Source organism: Haliaeetus albicilla, chromosome 18 (assembly GCF_947461875.1).
Source record: "Haliaeetus albicilla chromosome 18, bHalAlb1.1, whole genome shotgun sequence".
NCBI classification, from domain to species: Eukaryota; Metazoa; Chordata; class Aves; order Accipitriformes; family Accipitridae; genus Haliaeetus; species Haliaeetus albicilla.
Genome location: NC_091500.1, coordinates 767,846 through 786,352, shown reverse-complemented (window position 1 = coordinate 786,352; position 18,507 = coordinate 767,846). Strand labels below are relative to the sequence as shown.

The 18,507-nt window shown below is 42.7% G+C and overlaps 1 protein-coding gene across 1 annotated transcript in view; it reads left to right on the top strand.

Moving 5' to 3' along the window:
• The window catches only part of ASXL2 (ASXL transcriptional regulator 2), a 130,799-nt gene extending 116,113 nt beyond the window's left edge, over nt 1-14,686 (top strand). Inside the window, exons 11-12 of the mRNA XM_069805396.1 lie at nt 1,007-1,724; nt 3,903-14,686. Of these exons, the coding sequence (XP_069661497.1) occupies nt 1,007-1,724; nt 3,903-6,326 (3,142 nt within the window). The 3' untranslated portion in view covers nt 6,327-14,686. The remainder of the gene's footprint in view (nt 1-1,006; nt 1,725-3,902) is intronic.
• Nucleotides 14,687-18,507: the final 3,821 nt, after the last annotated feature.

The following is an 18,507-nucleotide window of genomic DNA, read 5'->3' as shown; positions in this document are numbered from 1 at the left end:
GTGTGTGTGCATGTACATATGGCAGGCTGCAGTACTGAGTAAAGGAATACACCAGGTTGAGAATGCAAGTGATCTAGTGGCATTAGCAAAGAGCTTTACTCAGCTAACTTACCCAGTTCTCCCAGCATTGAGAACCAGGATGTAATCACCCATGGAGGTCTGTGCTGGAAGATAAAAGGTGACAGCCATATTTTTGAAGCTTTAGAGGGACCGGGGACAGCAGGACAGCGTGGAGGTGACGTGCACAAGAGCAGGACTTCAGTTCTCTCTAGCTCCTAAGAACTTGCCTGGTATAAATCAATACCATAGATTCATCAGACTGGCTTCATCAGACTTTATGGATTCATGTTTTGGCAAAAAACCCAAATTTGATATTTCATTAAGAGGGATGGATGAAGTTGATCCTAAATCAGACATCTCTCTGATTCCCAGCTTGTTCATTTCTTTCACAAATAAAGACGGATGAATAATACAGAGAAATGTTTTTGATGATGGAGAAAGGCAGCAACGTCGGTTCTAAGCTAAGGATATGTCAGTGGTTCTGACACTAGCTGTGTTCCTCTGGAAAAAATGGTGGGACACTTTTCAGGAGTTTAGTGTCCCTTTCTGCAAATAATCACCATTGAGTTTCAGTCAAGTGCAAGCTGTGTGGGGTTGTTTGCATGCTGCAGAGATAGGTCTGTGGTAGTTAATAAAGGGAATGTTTACTGTTTGCCAAATTCTTTTGGTTCACAGCCTGGAAAATTTGTATCTGGTTAGAAGATTAGATCTAACCTGTGTTCCATGTATTTAATTTAGCTGTTTTTAAACTTTGCTATTATGTTCTGTTTCATGTGGAAGTACTAACAGTACTGCAGGTTTTCAAAGATCATGGCATAGAATGAGGTCTGTGACACTTACTTATTTAGGGTGTGGTATGTAGAGAATCCCCTCTCAGTTTTCCTAAGGGAGAGTATGCTTTTCGCAAGAATGTTTTACAAAATAAAAATTCTGTTTTTATTGATAGTTCTGGGTTAAGTCCTGAAGAGTCCAAGAGACTGACAGCAAATACCAGCTCTGCTGAGACAGAGACTGAAAATCCAACAGCTGAACAGCCAAAATGCATGCCAGCCTCTCTGGCACCACGCAAAGAGGAGATTACTTCTCCGTTAGAGTCTAAAGCACAAGTAGTCCAGGAAGCACTGGCGATGAAAAAAGGAGAGGAAAGAAGAGAGGACATGCAGCCAAAACCAGCCAAACCTGCAGAGGCCTTGGTTTCCCCGGATGGGTGTGCAGTGAAACCTAGCGACCATTCTCTCCCTATAAAAGAGGGAGTCCAAGGAGAATCCATTCAAGAGAAACCACAAACTGCCGCTAGTCAAAAGCCCCAAGAAGAGAGAAAGCATGCTGCATCAAAGGAAGTGCTAGTGAAAGAGACTGTCAGTACCTCAGTGTTGGCCCCGAGTAAACCAAAGAGCCCTGAAGCAGGTGAAGTAGTAGCAAACGTGAAAAGTCCAGTGATGACTCCAGAAACACCAGAAAAGAAGTCCCCTGTAAATGAAGAGATGGAAGTCAGTGTTATGGAAGCCCATAAGAGGAAGTCAGAGAGTTGTGAAGAAGCTGTAACCACTCCTGAAAAAAAGCCACGCGTCATGGAGAACTGTCAGCACCACCAGGCATTTCGGACTCAGCCACAGTCCTTTCCTGCAGCGGGGACCCCGGTGCCACGGGTACCCCCACTCAAGGTAAAGAGAAATGAAGACAGATCCACAGAGTGGCTTTACATGGGTCAGTTCAGCTGGTGGCTCTCACAGAAATGCTTTGTCAGTTCTAGTTATGTAAATTATGTTACCTGCTTATTATAGCAATGGAGATATTTGATCCAAAAATGTAAAAGCTGAGCTGTTTGCTAAAGGGAATCTGCTGGCTGGCTAATCAACATAACTTCAGTTAAGTATCTCTCGTACACGTGCATCTGTTAAAAGATCTCTTGGGCAGAAGCTCAAACTATTGTGCAAAAGCCCAAGACTGAGTATAACAGGGAGTACTGTAGTTCACGGTGAAAATGGGGGAGAGCTGCGGCAGAACTGCGAGGCTGTAATAACAAAGCAAGTTGTAGCCCAGGAGTGCAGAGAACTTTGCAGATGTGTGAGTATCCCCAGCAGTACAGTAACGGGTCCAGAGAGAATGCTATCAGCAGCTTCCTCTTATTATATCAAGTCCAGAAACTAAATTATTTACCTGTGTTTAAAAAAAAAAGACCATCTAGCAATTATCATTTCTAGTTATCATTTATACCAGCTGAATGCAGTATAGTGCCAGACCAGGTAGCAGGGAAAGACTATTTTAGGGAACATCTCGAGTCCAAAAGCCCTTTAGCTGCTGAGTCTTAGCGAGAACCTACATAGGAAAGGAAACAGGCAATCCATCATGACTAGGATAGGGCAGGTGGAAAGGAAGCATGAAAGAAATGTTCCAGACTTTGGCCTGGGCAATGCCGTTCTCTTACACTTGAGATCCAGGTCATAGGACCACACACCTACTCCTAAACTGCCAGGAAATACCACGTTGGTAAGTAATAAACACTCGATTTGGACAATTGATACTCTTTTCAGAAAACGATTACAAGATTGCATGTGTACAGATAACACTAATTCCTTCTTCAGTGATGTTATGCTCAATGGTAGATAATAAATGGATGAGCCAGCACAGAAAAAGTTTTTACAGTCTTGTGTGACTGTATGAATAGAAAAGTTTGGTTTCTGCAGAATAGGGCCTGTGCTTTTTCTACCAGAATGTGCTCTGGTTAGAGTTCAGCTCCCTGATTTGGAGCCTTAGGCAGAAGTTGTCAATGGAAAACTGCTTAACTGGTGTATTTCTGTATGTCCTAAGAACTCTACTCTCCTATTAAGATTTTTATACTAGGAAGTATGCAAACACAAAATTTTAAAAACGGTTCATTCTTCTCACTGTGTTAATAAGCATAGCACAAAGGTAGGAAAGCATTAATAAAATTTGTTAGTGGCACAAAATTGGGGGAAGCCTGTCAATAGAACAGATTTGAAATATCATACAGGAAGAATGGTTGACCTTCCAGTGTAATAAACATGGGATTTAATTTAATAATAGAGTGAATTGAAGGGTGATTGCAAATATTTTCCCCTGTAAGGTAGAAGACATGTCATTTGTCAAAAAAGAAAGAAGTGGTGAACTGGTTAATCAGAAGATGAGTGGGAGTCAGCGAGGTATTGCAGATACATGAAAACAAATGTAACCTTAAAATATACTCGCTTAAATCTTTGTGAGACAGAAGAGAACTAACATTAGTGCACTGTTCTCATCACTTATGTTCTAGAAAGAACAAACTTACAGAAAGTAAACTGGAATGATGAGGGGAGTGGAGAACCTATTTTAGAAGAAAGGACTAAAATACTGGCATTTTATCGACAGATACACAGTAGAGAGATTATTATTGCTTTGTTATAAAGACACGGAGGAGACACGTGTAAATACGCAGGAGTAGAACAGCAATACAAAATCAAGCAGAACGTTGACGCAAACCTTTAAAAGGATATAAACTACATCTGAATAAAGTATGAAACTTGGAATAAGGGACGATAGGTGTTGAGTTCTGGAACAATCTTACAGTTTTTGCTGAGGGAGCTTGATCAACTTTTGCATAGTGGTGTACAATGTGACTGCAAGGGATGAACTTCTAGTCTGAGCCGCTAAGATTGTAATAGACTTAAAATAAGTGTGCCAGACATCAAAAGATCATACATGTCTTTTATCTCAAGTGAGGGAGGTAAGGGATTTCTCCAAAAGTACAACTAGTTCTCTAAACTGTAAACACTTAAGTTCTTAAACATGTGGGTTAAATGTTCCCCGTATCTCAGTTGCGCTTTTCTCCTCCTCTGTTTCAGATTCCTGTTTCCAGAATCTCCCCAATGCCATTTCCTGCGGGCCAGGTCTCTCCCAGGGCACGTTTCCCAATCTCACTCACCAGTCCGGGAAGAACAGGGGCCAGAACTCTGGCAGACATCAAGGCAAAAGCCCAGCAAGCCAAGGCTCAGAGGGCAGCAGCCGCTGCCGCCGCCGCTGCCGCCGCTGCTGCCGCTGCCTCGACGGGGGGGGCTGTCCCAGGGCCTGGACCGGGCGGTGGTGGGGGCCCACCGGGCGGTGGAGGAGAGAAGAGTAACGCAGCAACGAGCGGAACCAACAAAACTGGAATTAGAGGAAGTGCACTGGAACTGGCAGGAACTGGAAGCGGGGGAAGTTCGAGAGGGTTTCTTCCCCATTGTCCAGGGACCCATACCCAAATGGAGACCCAGGCCACGGACCAGGCACCACCTCACAATCCTTCTAGAGCACAACTACAGCAAACTTCCACACTGCAGTCCAGAACTCCAGCCAGCAATACAGGCACCAGCTCCTCCTCATCAGCGGTATCGGCATTAGAGAAAACCAACAGAATAAAGCAGAGCCCCCCCAGTATGACTGTAAATCAGGTTTCAGGCTCCCCATATGCTGGTAGCAGTGACAAACAAGAGAAAGCACCTTCGGCTCCAGCAGGTCCAAGCCAGGCCTGTGGGGCACCAGCTGTCAGGGATGGAGCAGTCTGCGTCATGGTGTCCACAGCAGATCCCAGCACAAATGTAACTAAGGTAGCACCTACAGCCTTAGGAGGGACCAGCTTAGATGTTTCTACAAGCAAATCTCCTTCCCCTCTGACATCTTCACTAACATCCGTGAGCTCAGAAGCCCAGGCTGGAGGTGTGGTCACATCTGCTACATCTGTCCCACCCTCTAGCACTTCGTCAGCAGCGCCTAGCCTTAAAAATCATGCAAGTTCAGGCTCAAGTGGGGCCCTCCCAAAACCAAGCTCCAGTATTCCTGCTAACAACCCTTTGGTCACCCAACTTCTTCAAGGCAAGAACGTCCCTCTGGAGCAAATCCTGCCGAAGCCTCTCACCAAAGCAGAGATGAAAACTGTCCCAGTAGCTTCTCATGAAGAAAAAGGGGCAGCAGCAGCATCCAGTGCTACAAGTGTAGCAGGGAACGGTGCTAGAGCTGAGGGCGGTGAAAGACAGTCAAGTTTACCCACACAACAGCTTGGGAAGCTCTTTTGCCAGAACAGGCCTCTGCCTCACATTCCAAGGACCTTTCCACTCCCCTTGGGAAAGGACTCCAGTCGTGACCAGCACCAGTGCCACGAGGCACTCAGCAAAACAACCCAAGAGCAGATCCTTCAGACTCTTATCAAGAGGGTCCAGAGGCAGAATTTGTTACCAGTCCTTCAGCCTTCACAACTGAACCTCGCTCACTCAGGTTTCCAGTTAGAAAACAGCTCCACCAGCCAGAGATTTATGCTGGGTTTCATGGGCAGAAGGACATCCAAGCCTGCTATGTCTGGTCATTATCTGCTCAACATTTCCACCTATGGTCGTGGTTCAGAGAGTTTGAGGAGAGGCTTCTCCTTGAACCCTGAAAACCGCTTGTGTCTGAACAGTCCTGCTGATGCTCCAAAAACAGAAGTTGGGGAATGTGAGGAGATAGGTGGCCATGGCAGCAGCAGCGATGAAGGAGATGCAGATGATGAGAGTACTGGTGATGAACATGAGCATATCAGTGTAAAAGAGGAGCCCCAGGCTGCCCAGGCTTCTGGTCAGTGTGAAAAAGAGCAGGTATCACATAGCATAAATTCTTCGGATTACAGCACCCTTCCTAAAAAGGGTATAAAGACAGAAGCAGCCACGTCTCAGCAAGCAGCAGTCAACAAGGAGAACGTTCAGGCATTTGATGGAACTACGCTAGCACGAGATTTTATTCAAGCTGCTCAAGAGCAAATGGCACATGCAATGAGGGGGAAAATGCACAGCAATCCGGAGCTTTTCAGTACTTCTGTACCGTCCTCGGACTCTGCGCAGCAGCAGCCTCCACTGCTTTCTCCTTCACACCCTGCAAAGCTATCTGGAAATGCTGCAGCACAGCTCATTGGGCCCAGTTACAGTGGCACAATAAACGTCTCCACCTCCCCAGACGTGAACCAAGGGTCTCTTATGACTGGGCTGTCTGAATGCAATCAGTTGTCCAGTAGCATGGGGAACGTCATGTCCTTTTCTGTGACTGTAACCACCATTCCCACCAGCCAAGCTATGAACTCTGGCAACCACACTCAGACCATCCCCGTTCAAGCCTTCGCTGAAGACAACAGCATGGAGGATTCCCCTTCCAAATGTTACTGCAGGTTGAAAGCCATGATCATGTGCAAGGGCTGCGGTGCCTTCTGCCATGATGATTGCATTGGCCCCTCTAAGCTCTGTGTCTCCTGCCTCGTTGTGCGGTAACCGGGATGGGAAGTGGGGAAGAGGATGGCTTGTTGTTGGTTTTGCTTTCGGAAGTACATTGGGAAGAAACAGGAAACTTACTGCCTTGCACAAGAGACGCGTTACTGAATCAGGAATACAGAGTAGAGTTCTTCTTTCATTAAAGAAAGAGCACCTTCTTGTACAGTGAGTCTAAATTGAGCTCAACTACGTGAATTGTGACAAGAGTTTGCACTTAAGGAATTATGTAAATATGTCACATTATTTTGTTTAAAAGTATTTTTTCAATCTTTTAGGAGATAGTGTTTGACTTGTACTGCAGTTTCATTAACCCCAGCCTGCTATCCAGCATGTTTGCTGAGCTCTGCTCTAGATGGGGGAACAAACCCCTGGCAAAACCTTAGCCTGTTGTTGGTCTTCTCTTGGCAAAGAGAAGAACTGGATAATCAAGAAACAAAATGTTTGTACTGACTGATCACAGAGCACTGAAGTAGGAACCCCTGAGTGGGCTCACTTTGTTGCTCTGAATTTTAGTTCAAATTTTTCGGAATTGGAAGGCATTACCATTGTACCAGCCTTTCAAGTAATTGCCTTTCACTTGTGACCAGGCTGTTTCCAGAAGGCATACTGGGTTGTGCAATATTGGCTGGTGGTTTTGATTTGCATATCCTCTCCCCTTCAAGGAGTCAGTTGCAGTAACCTTGTTTTAAGGAAGGTAGTGTCTTGATTTGCTACTGGTAAATACTGAAAAGGGCAACTGTACTAACCATAGGATTCAAGAATTTAAATCACTAAAACAACTCAGTAACCATGATTATCAGTAATCCCAAGAACCATTTAAAGCAGAGATCACAAATATGTGCTGAACTGCATTTCATTTCTGGACTGTCAGGACTCAGCAGAAATCTGCTTTCTTAGGCATTTCGAGTGAGCTGGAAAGTGCCATCCCACAGTCATGAACCATGATGCAAGTGAAGTGCGCTAAGTGTCACCCTCGGTCCTGCTGTTTTCTAGGAAGCTTACTGTGCTCATTCAAACCTCCACAATAGTCAGACGTCTCTAATTTCTATAGAAGATTTTATATTTAGCTAAGTGTAGGGAAAGAAAAACAAGTGTCTTGTTGGGCCTCACCGTTAGCCTGCTGTGGGTGTCTCTTTGTGTTTTAAAATACCAAATCAGGCTTGACTTAGCTTGGATTTTGCTCAGTTGAGGTCCGGGGTTGCGTTGGGGCTGGGAAAGACGGGCGGGGGTGCGGAGGGAAGGGGGCTGCGCCGCACCCCTCATACCTGATGGTGGGACACAGCTAGTGATGCTCATCCTCACTTTCAGTGTTCACAAATTCACTCCCTCTGATTAATCTAAATTAAAGCAGTTATAAAATGGTACTCTGTTCTCAACAAGAGGAATTGACGACAGGCTGGCTAATGAAGCACATGCCAATCTGTGTTTTGATGTATCGCAACATGTCTGCATGACATCCAGGGTCTGTATGTTGTTTCTCTTCCAAAACAAAGAACATCAGGTTCACTAATTATATCCAGTCCCATGTTGTTGCTGTTCGGGGCGGGTGGGGGGCCATACTGCATCTTGGTCAGGTAACAGATCTATGTATCTTTTTGATGGAAAAGCACTGAATTCACTTTTAATCCAAAGGCCTTTTTAAGATGAAGCAATATTAACAAAATAGGTGGGACAGCTGTTTTGTGAGCTGGGGTCCTCAGCCTTTTTTCTTTCCATTTGACTATACTACTGCTTTCCCCTTTCCCTTCTCCCTCACCTGGGAACCTGGCATGCTGTTGGTAAAGATCAGAAATAATTGCCTGTGAAGCAGTGTGTTTTTCCAAGGAGTGGGTGGTGATTTATTTGGTAATGTTAAAGAAAAGAGAGTTGCAGACTTAATCATGTCGTAACAGAAACGTTTCCTTCCCTGTCCAGCAGAGCATGGTGTCCTCCGGAGCAGGATTAATGGGTGTGAGTTAGCAAGAGCTGCAGCGTATCTTGGTCTGTTTTACTCAAATTTACTGGGGAGCAGTGACCCCCGATTTCTACGCATCTCTGCTTAGACATCCAGTGGCAAAGAGGATTTAAGTATTAGAAATAAAGTTGCCATTTTCTTAATCTAAAACCTCAAAAAACCCCAAAACCCTACACAAAAATTACTCCCAGGTTTTTTTGTCACGCTGCACACACGGTGGTGGTGGTCGTAGCCCAAGGAATAGCCCCTGGACTGTACGTGTTCCCCACCGCCACCTGCATGCATGCACATGCAGACCAGCAAACATGGGTTGGCTTCTCCCGTTCCAGCCCCAGATGCTGTAACGGGGATAATCTTGTTCCCTGGGGTGACTTGTACATCAGCACTGATTCGGACAGCAGCCCATCACTGCCTGCTTCCATCTCTTGTGCTGTAAGAGGAATTTCTGCCAGTTTTAAAAATCTTGGGGTGCAGTGTAGAATGGTTTCAGGCTGGGTGCCCTGGGGAGTCGAGTACTGAGAGCAGGGTCTGTCTGTTCCTTATTAACTCAAGCCTTGTCTAGACATGAAAGAAGTTACAGCAGTGTAATCCTCAGAGCGACACATTCATTCCTGTCTAAGACAGATTCCCCAGTATAATCCAATTTAAAGATTGTGGCTAGTTACAAACTAAACTGGAAAAAGTCATTCTTGTCTCAACTAAGAGTAAAGAGGTTTTGCTGGCATAATTGGATCAATTCTGTTCACACCTTGACTTTTATCAGTGTAATTGTTCTAGGCTGACAAGGCTGCTTAAGAGGGGGAAGGAGAAGATGATGAGGGAGCAGCAGGCTGTGATCTGTCAGCTTGCTCTTAGCCCTCATGGGCTTTTCAACCTGCTGCAGCTGCCGCTTGGAAAGGCTGTTCCATTGCTCCTCTGAGCATTTTCCAAACCAGTCACTGACCCTGGCTGTGGTTCCAGCTTGTTCCTCCCTTTGAATAGTACAAGCATTCTCTGTAGTGTGTGGGTTCGGTTTTCTGTGCCACAGACACCTCTTGTGAGTCTACTCTGGAAGTGCAAGAAGCTGCCGTTTCATGCATAGTCCTGCAGGAAAAGCGCTGGCCTGGCCGTTGCTGTCCCGGGTTGGGATGTACGGTGACCACGAAGATCTCCGTGGCTCCGGGCATGTATTGGGCAGCGTAGGCATCTAGCGTGATGACTTGGAAGTTTACAACTCTGTTTAGTGCCTTAGTTATATTTTAACGGATCAGCACTTTTCTTGGGCTACTTTTATTCTATTTAAGAAAATAAATTCTTTTAACTGCATGTCTTTGATTTTAACATATGCTATGAGCTACTAGGTGCAACTTGATGGAAGAATCTCCACAGGTTTGCAAGAGGGCATTAAGTAGTTAGGAAATCATTAGAAATAATGGGACTCGGTGTAATAATCACTATAAGTACAGGTTGACATAAAACCTTGAAAGTTTTGCATGTTTTACAGTGCTGGTTATTGAATAAAGTATTTTAGAAGGGGGAAATCCTGCAGCCTGTATAGGAGTGTTCCCTACGTGGGATCAGCCTGCTGCTGCTGCCTTACTGCTGAGGCTCTTCCCGGCAGACTCCATTCTTCCCATCATCTGACCTTCCCGCTCTTCCTTCCAGCAAGATAATAAACCTGCCTTCACACTGGATTACAAATATAAGGTGTGTTGTGACATAGTTTAAAGCATTAGACTTTGGTTCCCCAGGTATTAAATTAATAGAACTATAGTAAATGCTGTCATAAAAAAAAAATCTGAGATAAAATGTTTTCAAAGCCTAATGTCAAACTATATTTGTGGTAGTAAAAGCAACTTGAGTAAGAAAAGATATTCAGATTTAAATTTTCCCTTTCAGGCCACATCCAGGTCCTGCAGCATGAGAACTAGAAATACAGACTGATCAATGGAATTTAACTTTCCAGTGCAAAAAAACCCCAGGTACAAGTTGTTGCAATGGAGGAGCAAATGCAGCGCTATAAATGAGTTTGGGTTTTGAGATAGATGGGTAGCACAGGGAAGGAATGTTGTGTGAAATTTTAATGTCCCTTCTTAAATCAAAAGGAAAGACCAAGATGCTTAACAGTTACACTGGTCCGCGGAGTTGTATCTTTTTTATGGCAGTAGTATCTAGCTGGTGGGGCAGCAAGTTCCTGGTCATGTCATTAACAGCCAGGAGGTATCCTCAGGTCGTTACTTCTGATGGGTGTCGTTCATGCTGCTACAGAGGCAGCAAAGACCATCCTGGAGCTGGTTCCTACCTGGCCTGCATGCAATGGTAGATTGGAGCAGGACTTGGGCTTCTCCCCTCCAGGGAGGCTCAGTCTGACAGTGCGTTTGAACCCCTCGAAAGCAGGGGGACCACCAGAAGGGCGAGAAGCACCAGCCCTGCCCGGGCGTCCTCCCGCCTTCACTGGAGGTGGTCAGTCTTCAGCACTGCGCAGCCACACAACCGTGGCAGCGGCATGAGAAGCGGTAGAAGCGTGTGGCCCGTGGTAGGGCTGGAGGCAGAACCCACCGCTGCTCTGGTGGCAGACTGCCTTTGCATCATCTGAAAGCGCTGCGGCTTGGGAAAAAAGAAATGGGCTGGCTTTATTTTCCACAGAAAGGCCAGTGGCATTCTTCATTAGAAGTGTCTCACCCAGGGTGCTTGAAGCCCTGGGGAAACTTTCGTTTCGCTTGGGAGTTCTGCTCAGGCTGAGCTGTTTGAAAGCCACCAGTGGACGTCAGCGCTGGGCTTACCCTCAGCGGCTCTGCTGGTTTCAGGGGTCAGCGGAGGAGGGTGCTCAGCTCTCCCCAGCCAGGACTGACTGGTTTGAACTTCCAAAATCCCACATCTGGAAACGTGGGTGGCTGCAGTGGCGGTAGGAGGGTAAAGATGGCATGTGCACACTGAATTACCTCTGGCGATTAGCGTGGATTAATTGCTGTGGTGGGGAGAAGACCATTCCCGGGACGTTGTTGCTTCTGGCACCCTGCGGTGTTGAGGAGCACCCTCAGCTAACCTGCCGTGTGCAGAGTTAACCTGGTGGGCGAGGAGGTCCCTGCGGACAGCGGGTCTGTTTGCCACCCGCGTCTCACAGGGAGAACAACTCGAGTGTTTGTTAGGATGATGATATCCAGAATTTTCTTTGTTACCTAGGTTGTTTTTTTTAATGCTATACATTTGATATAACTGAAGATCAATTTTAAGAGCTTACAGTAATATATTTTAAGTAATATATATTTTAGTATCTGTAAAAAAAAAAATTGACAAAGGATGATTTATGAACTAGATAAACAGGGTATTGGGAGTATGCAGTTTCTCAGCAAGGCCAAGAATAGTTTTACTGGCAAGAGAACTGAGAAGATTCAGTTTTTTCCATTAATGCAATAAAAATGGGAATTCTTAAAAAGAAGAAATCCAATACTGTTTACCACATGCTTTTTTTCTTGTTTTGACAACAGGCCTGTAAACACAGTTTAGAAGATACTAAACCTTTGTCTGTCTTTTGCCTTTTTAAAAGGGACTTAAATTGGAATAGAGGGTATGTACAGAAAAATCAAATTGACACCATTTAAAAATGTATTTTTACACAAATAATATAGAAAAATCATATTTTACATAAGAATTTTAAGTATTTGAAATATGTATATATATACTGTATGTACTTCATATATTCTTTATTTTACATTTTCAATGTATTAAAAAGTATTTGAGCTGGTTGGATTTGAGCATGTAATAATGTTTAAAAAAAAAAAAAGGAAAAGAAGAAAAGAGGGAGAAGGATGCAAGTACTGTACCACTGCAGGAGCTGCTGTTAGCAACTACAGGGTAGCAGAGGAACCAGAAGTTGAGGAACAAATAAATTTTTGAAGAGTTTAGCAGTTTTAGATGGATAGAGCATACAGAGCATTTTTCAGTCCTGTGTCCTGTTTGTGTTTCTGTTCATATTCGTTCATTTTGCTTGATAACCACCCAGAATAATCTATGGTGAGAAGACAAGAAATTGAGGTGGATCTTTTATACAAGCAATGCTACCTTTATAGCCAAAGAGACATACTGGTACAGAAGCTATTCAACCAAAACAAAATCGGAAGCTAGTCAGTTTTGCTGTGCCACTGAAATTTTAATAAACAGCTTGATTTCTTGTGTGAGCATCTTATGGCACTTTTTGAGGAATTCAAATGATATACCAAAAGTTCAGTGATTTCAAGGAAACACTATCAAAGCAGATATTTTTTTTTTTACTCTGTAGGAATTTTGGTGAAAATCATACTGTAGAGGATGATACATCTTTGCAGCTATTAGAAATGGAGTGAATTCTCATCAGGAATGGGATCCTAGAGATGCTCATTTTGAGCAGCAATTAGCTGACACACACACTGCAAAGAGCAGCCACAGAGCAGGTCAGACAGGAAAGGTGTGCAAACGAGGAGGTCACGGCACTGTCAGGATTAAGCTGAGATATGCAGTGCTGTGTATCAGTTTCCCCTGCATGCTGGTACTGCTTCATGGAACTATTTATTAAACAGCAAATACTGCTTGTTCTGTGTATACTTGTTTCTGAAGGACTAGGAGATCTGCAGCCCCTGTAATTGCTGGCCCCAGTTCTGCATATAGAGAGAGAATACTAATCTACTTAGAGAAAGGTGGAAATGGCCCCACAGCACAGGAGGCACAGTGCACTTGCCTCATCCCCTTTTGTATGATGCCCATTTTGGCCTAGATGAATCTCAAATGACATTTACACTATTCCACTTACTCCAGCAAGCAATTACAGGAATCCTGTCTATAAACTGGACATGTTTACAGCACTTCTCTGTTGCTGGGACTTATAGGGAAGGAAACCAAATGTGGGAAAAGAAGAAGCATTAACAAGTCAAGTTTTAAAAGTACAAATCTAAGCCCTGAAAAGGCATGCAACTGATTATTTTCATACTGCTTCAATTATTATCAGAATCTCTTGAAAAAACAAAACATGGCACCCAATACTTTGTCAAAACTTGCTGTTGACACATTGAGGGGGGCTTTCACTCTATAAACAGTTGCACTGTAAGAAAGTCCCACTGTTTGGGTGTGTGTATATACATAGAGTCTATAGTGGGGGGGGGGGCCATGCAGGTGTGCATGCGTGTATACATATGTACACACAGCTATATTTTAGCTAAGTGTACATAGTAAGACCAGCTTTGTCTCAGTCTTCTGGTGACATTACACCTTGCAAAGTTACCACATACCTGAGATGGAATTACAGCTTTTATATTTGTTTTCGTATTTAAGATACATGGATTAGACAAAATATGTAATAGCAATGTGTTTTGATCTGCTGCACTTTTTAAAAAAAAAAAAACAAAACATTCCTTATTCCCCTGGTACTGCTGCATCTCCCATTCCTTCCTCTCCCAATTTAAAGCATAAAACCAATTGGTTGTACCTTTCAGTTAAGACTTCTCAGATGCTGCATTATAGATTTTATATTGGAAAAGCTGGGCCAGGAGTTTAACTTTCAGAGGCCAGGCCTCCAGGGTCCTCATGGCCCAATTCCAGGGCCAACAGCAGGAACATGAACCAAGAGGCAATGCAGGCGTGGAAATGAGTATGATGCAGCTACTGCAGCTTACTACAGGGCTGTTTCCCAGTTGACACGGTTTTAACTGTACTGCCTGTGCGGATGCTCTTAGCCCACCTGTAGCTGAGATGGGAGAGGCATTACCTTGAACCTCAGGAACCGAGGTTTCAGTAACAGTTTTTTGATCCGGTGTCTAGAGGTGTACCAAGGATACACCCACAAACAGCCGACTTCACTGGATTTACAGCACCCTCCATTGCCGTAAATCTGTGCGATTGTAAGCCCATACATACCCTATCGCAGTCCGTCTGCAAAGTCAAATTTAAGTAAGAAATGTGGCGAGGTTTGTATAGAAAAAAAACAAATTGTAGTTCACTAAGGTAACTTCTAGGCATTTAAAAACAGCACGGGCCAGTTCCAGCAAAGGAGCAATACATCAGGGACAAATGCGGTCCATCGTGCTGCAGCTATGCATTTTGGCAAAGGTTGTTTTGTCAACAAGTTTTTCCACTCATTTTGCTGTATAAGATTCCACCTTAGCTTCTCACCAGCATTAAGAGGGATGTGAGAAGTGCTAAAAACAGCCTATTTCTAACCTGTCACTTGAAGATCTGTGTGCCCTTAGGAGATAGCACTTTGACAAGGAAAAGCCTGCCCTGTGGCTTATGTCTTATTGCGGATTCTGTTCCTCTTCCTCTCACTTATTTTTGTCATGTAAAACTACCTGCTTTATAAATGAATGTAAAATACAGTAGTTCTTCAGCACATGGACAAATGTGTATTTTATCTTAATGTTTCATTTTATGTTAAATAAAAAGCATATGATTTTATGGTTGTTAGTACTGCTAATGTTGATTTGTTAATGATTACCTTTTGTCTTTCAAGAGACCCTGAAAAATGATAGTGAACTACATTTTTCTGGCTTTACAAGCTGTGGACATCTGTAAAATTTTTTCGACACATTTGAAAGGGAAAACTTTGGTCTAATACTAAGCCTTAATAAATACTCTGCTGTTTCCTCAAGCCTCACTTCCTGGGGTCCCAAAATACTTCAGGGGCATTGAACTGTACATTTGGGAAAAACAGGAAGAAACCTTTATCAAGCAATTGCAACTTGATTTTCCTTAAATGGAGAGATTCAGAGAAATAGACCTGTAACCAACTCTCTTGATCCCTGTCAGGTAAATTTTGAATGCACTGAACAACTTAAGTAAAATCAGCAAGACTGAGGTGCCTGGAAATGTGTAAGAAGCCTGGGATTTCTTTTCACTGAATCTATTAAAAGTCTCAACAATCTCTTATGGAAAGGTACTGTGAAGGGGCTGTGAACCTACTGGTGTGAATAATCAAGAGTGTAAAGAGTGAGCATAAAAATGGAGAAGGAAAGATCTGTAAAATCTGTGGCCTGCAGAGCAAAGAGCGAATACAAGAAGTCCAGCTGAGTTTGAGTTTGCAACTGTTAGCAAAAAAAGCCCCCCACTTCTACCACCTCATATAGCAAAAGACCACAAAAAGAGAAAAAGAAGAAAAGATAGTGATTAAAGATAGTCTTCAGGCATGGCCCAAAACCTGCCCAAACCAAAAGTAATAACTCTTCCTCTGTGCTCACTGAGGATGTTGTTATACATACCACTGCAACCAGATTACAGTTTTTTTGAAAGAGCTGTAGTTCAGGTAATGCATATTTTTGTTTATCAAGAGAACTGTGGTAACCTGCGCAGCATAATTCTATCTGTATTTAAGAATAGGAGAAGATGGCTTCATTCATATGCAAGGCTCTGGAGGTTTTGATGTAAAGACTAACTGAACACATGCTTATAAATGGGATAGAAAGCAACACAATCCTGCCAAAGGTATGTGCAGACTGTATTGTGGTGATAAATAGTTTCTCATCAGATAAAAATAAGGTGTATCTTCAGTAATAAAAATGATACAAGAAACTGTTATGTGGGAAATCAGTAATAAAACTTGAGAAGATGAAGATAAATGAAGTAAATATAAAGGAACTGGTTCAAAGGGGCTTCACAGGTAGTCCTCAAAGGGAGAAATTGGCTTGGATGGAGACATCTACTGAAAATTCCTCAAGAGTCACTCTGGACATACATCTTTTTAAGATTTTTCATCAGTGATATTAGCACCAAAAGTTGAGAGTATCCCAGCAAAATTAACTGGTGACACGAACTTGGGTTATATGTGCATATAGACAAAACTAGAAAACCGTAACTCAAGAAAGAGCTGTTAAGTGAAATTCAGCTGTACGCACTGGTGTCACAAGGTATTTATAGGGACAAATAACACAAGGTTCCGGTCTAGGAGTAACTGGAAAGAGGATGAGAAGGTCCTGGATATATTAATTAATTATACCCTGTGATTATAAGCTGTCAGTCTGATTTACCCACAGGAAGGAAAAGCAATTCTGAAAGTCCAGTCCACGTACTGCCAATAGTGATGAAATCGGTGTGAATCACACAAAGTAGTCAGACACTATGTGTGGTTCCACTCACCTGCAGGCAAGAAAACTAATTCAAAATGGAACAAGTGCGTTGAAAGACTTCTAAATAATCAGGAAGGGAGACGCTCTGACATGGTAAGAAGCCCAAAAGTTTAAGTTAAAAAACAAAAGGTAAAAGGCTATCTGTCAGCAGGATAAACATTAAAGGGGAAAAACAGCTATTCAACACTGGTACAAGAATAAATGGGTATGCATTAGCTGTAGATAAATTTTGTTTAGAAATCAGAAGAAAATTGCTACTTGGCAAAATGTAAACCACAAGAGAATACATGGAGTTACAGGGATAGTATGTCTCTATTAAAATGTTGGACTTAATGTTCTAGGATGCTGAAATGCAGTGTTTCTGAGATCTCTTATGGGCCAGGAAAAAAAAAAGTTATCACTGGAAATAAGAAATATTTTATGACAAAAAAAAGACCAAAGAATAAGGTACAAGAAATGCAAAGATACAAAGTGGAAAGTTTAGTTCTTCCCACTATGGAAAGACATGGAAGTAAACATTCCTTACTTTACAATGCTGTCTCAGTTTCTCCATCTTATGGGAAGGGGCAGTTTTCAAAGGTCCATCTAACAGTGCTGCAAGGCTCTGCCATTATTCTCTCTATAATGCAGAACAAGTACTTAGAAAGGCAGACTTCTGTTATCATGCAGTGGAATGCCCTGTTGCACCAAAAACCTCCCTACCATTGCCTCTAGCTGGTTATATCCGATGAGTACTTACTTCCTAAGAGCTCCGTACCTTCCCATGCCTGTTTTCTTCCAGCTCTCAAAACACCTCCTCAGTAATGAGTCAGCTGTGGTAAGTTCTGTGCCCGGGGAGGGAGCTATACAAAGGATGTCCTATTAAACTTAATTGTTTCACCTGTATTTTAAACAGAATCTGCTTCAATTTTACAATCATCACCTGGCTTGTTTTGTTCTCTGCCAAATTGCAATAAAAAAACTTGTAAGTGAAAGAAAAGCTGCAGAATCTGTTTCTAAATATAGATAAAGAGCATGCTTATGGCTCAAGCAAGGTAATTATCTTGTCATGCTGAAGAGGAACAAAAAAGGAGATTGTTTCTGTCTCCTGAGCTCAGCTTCTGCTTTATCTCAGTTACCATGTTGGCTGCTAACTGGGAATACCTGTGAGATGTAAGAGCAGCTTGTGACATGCAGTTAACTGCTTAACAACAAATACTGGCTGCTAAGCCAACAGCTGGAGAGACATATATACAGGGGCTATAACGACCTTCTTTGGTACTTCAGATAGCTGCTAAAGTGCAAAATTTTACATTAATTTAAAATTCTGAAATGTTTATGTAAATAAAAATAGAAGGATAGTAAAAACATTATTCCAGTTTCTCAATCAGAACATTTTCAACCTCTCCTTTTTAGTTATACTTGTTTGGGACTGAGCTATGTTCTCTTTACAGCCATGTACAGCATAACTTCATGTAAAAGTTGAGGAAAGTTGGCCTAAGAATTTAATCTTAGAGCCTTCTGACTTCTGAACACTTCTTTAGATGGTGCTGTGTGCCAAGAGATCATGTACAAACAACAGCACAGGCACTTGATTTGTGTGGGAGGTTCACAATGGACTTTTGTTGCTACTTAAGAAAAAAAGGAAAAATAAGGAAGGGCAAATGTAGCAGCCTGGCTGTGGAAGATAATCAGCTAATAGCTCAAAATTAACAATGATACAAGAAATGAGCAGAAAAAAAAAGAAAAGTGAAGATTATAGTGTTACAAAGTGTAGATCAGTCTTATATGATGTGTTACAAACCATGTAGAAGAAGTAACAAGAGTTACCACCAGTTTGCAGATAAAATACAGGATCAGTGAAAAGACAAATATGACACTGAGGCTGAGGGCATGGGGGTCAAAAGAATTCATAAATGTGTAAATGTGCATACTGTAATGGCGAAAGATACGGAGCAAAACCATGCTATACAAGTAGAAATTAATTAAAATCAAGGTATTGCTAAAATATAAAACACTGGAAGCCATCAACAGTCAAGACGCATGTTTAAGATTTAACAAAGAATTAACACCTAACTCCTACATGAATGAAGAGGTAAGAAGAGAAAAATGGAAGAACAAAGAAATGGAGAACTAGAGAGAATGGGGAATTGACAGAACAGACAAGTTCTGCTCTGTGCTT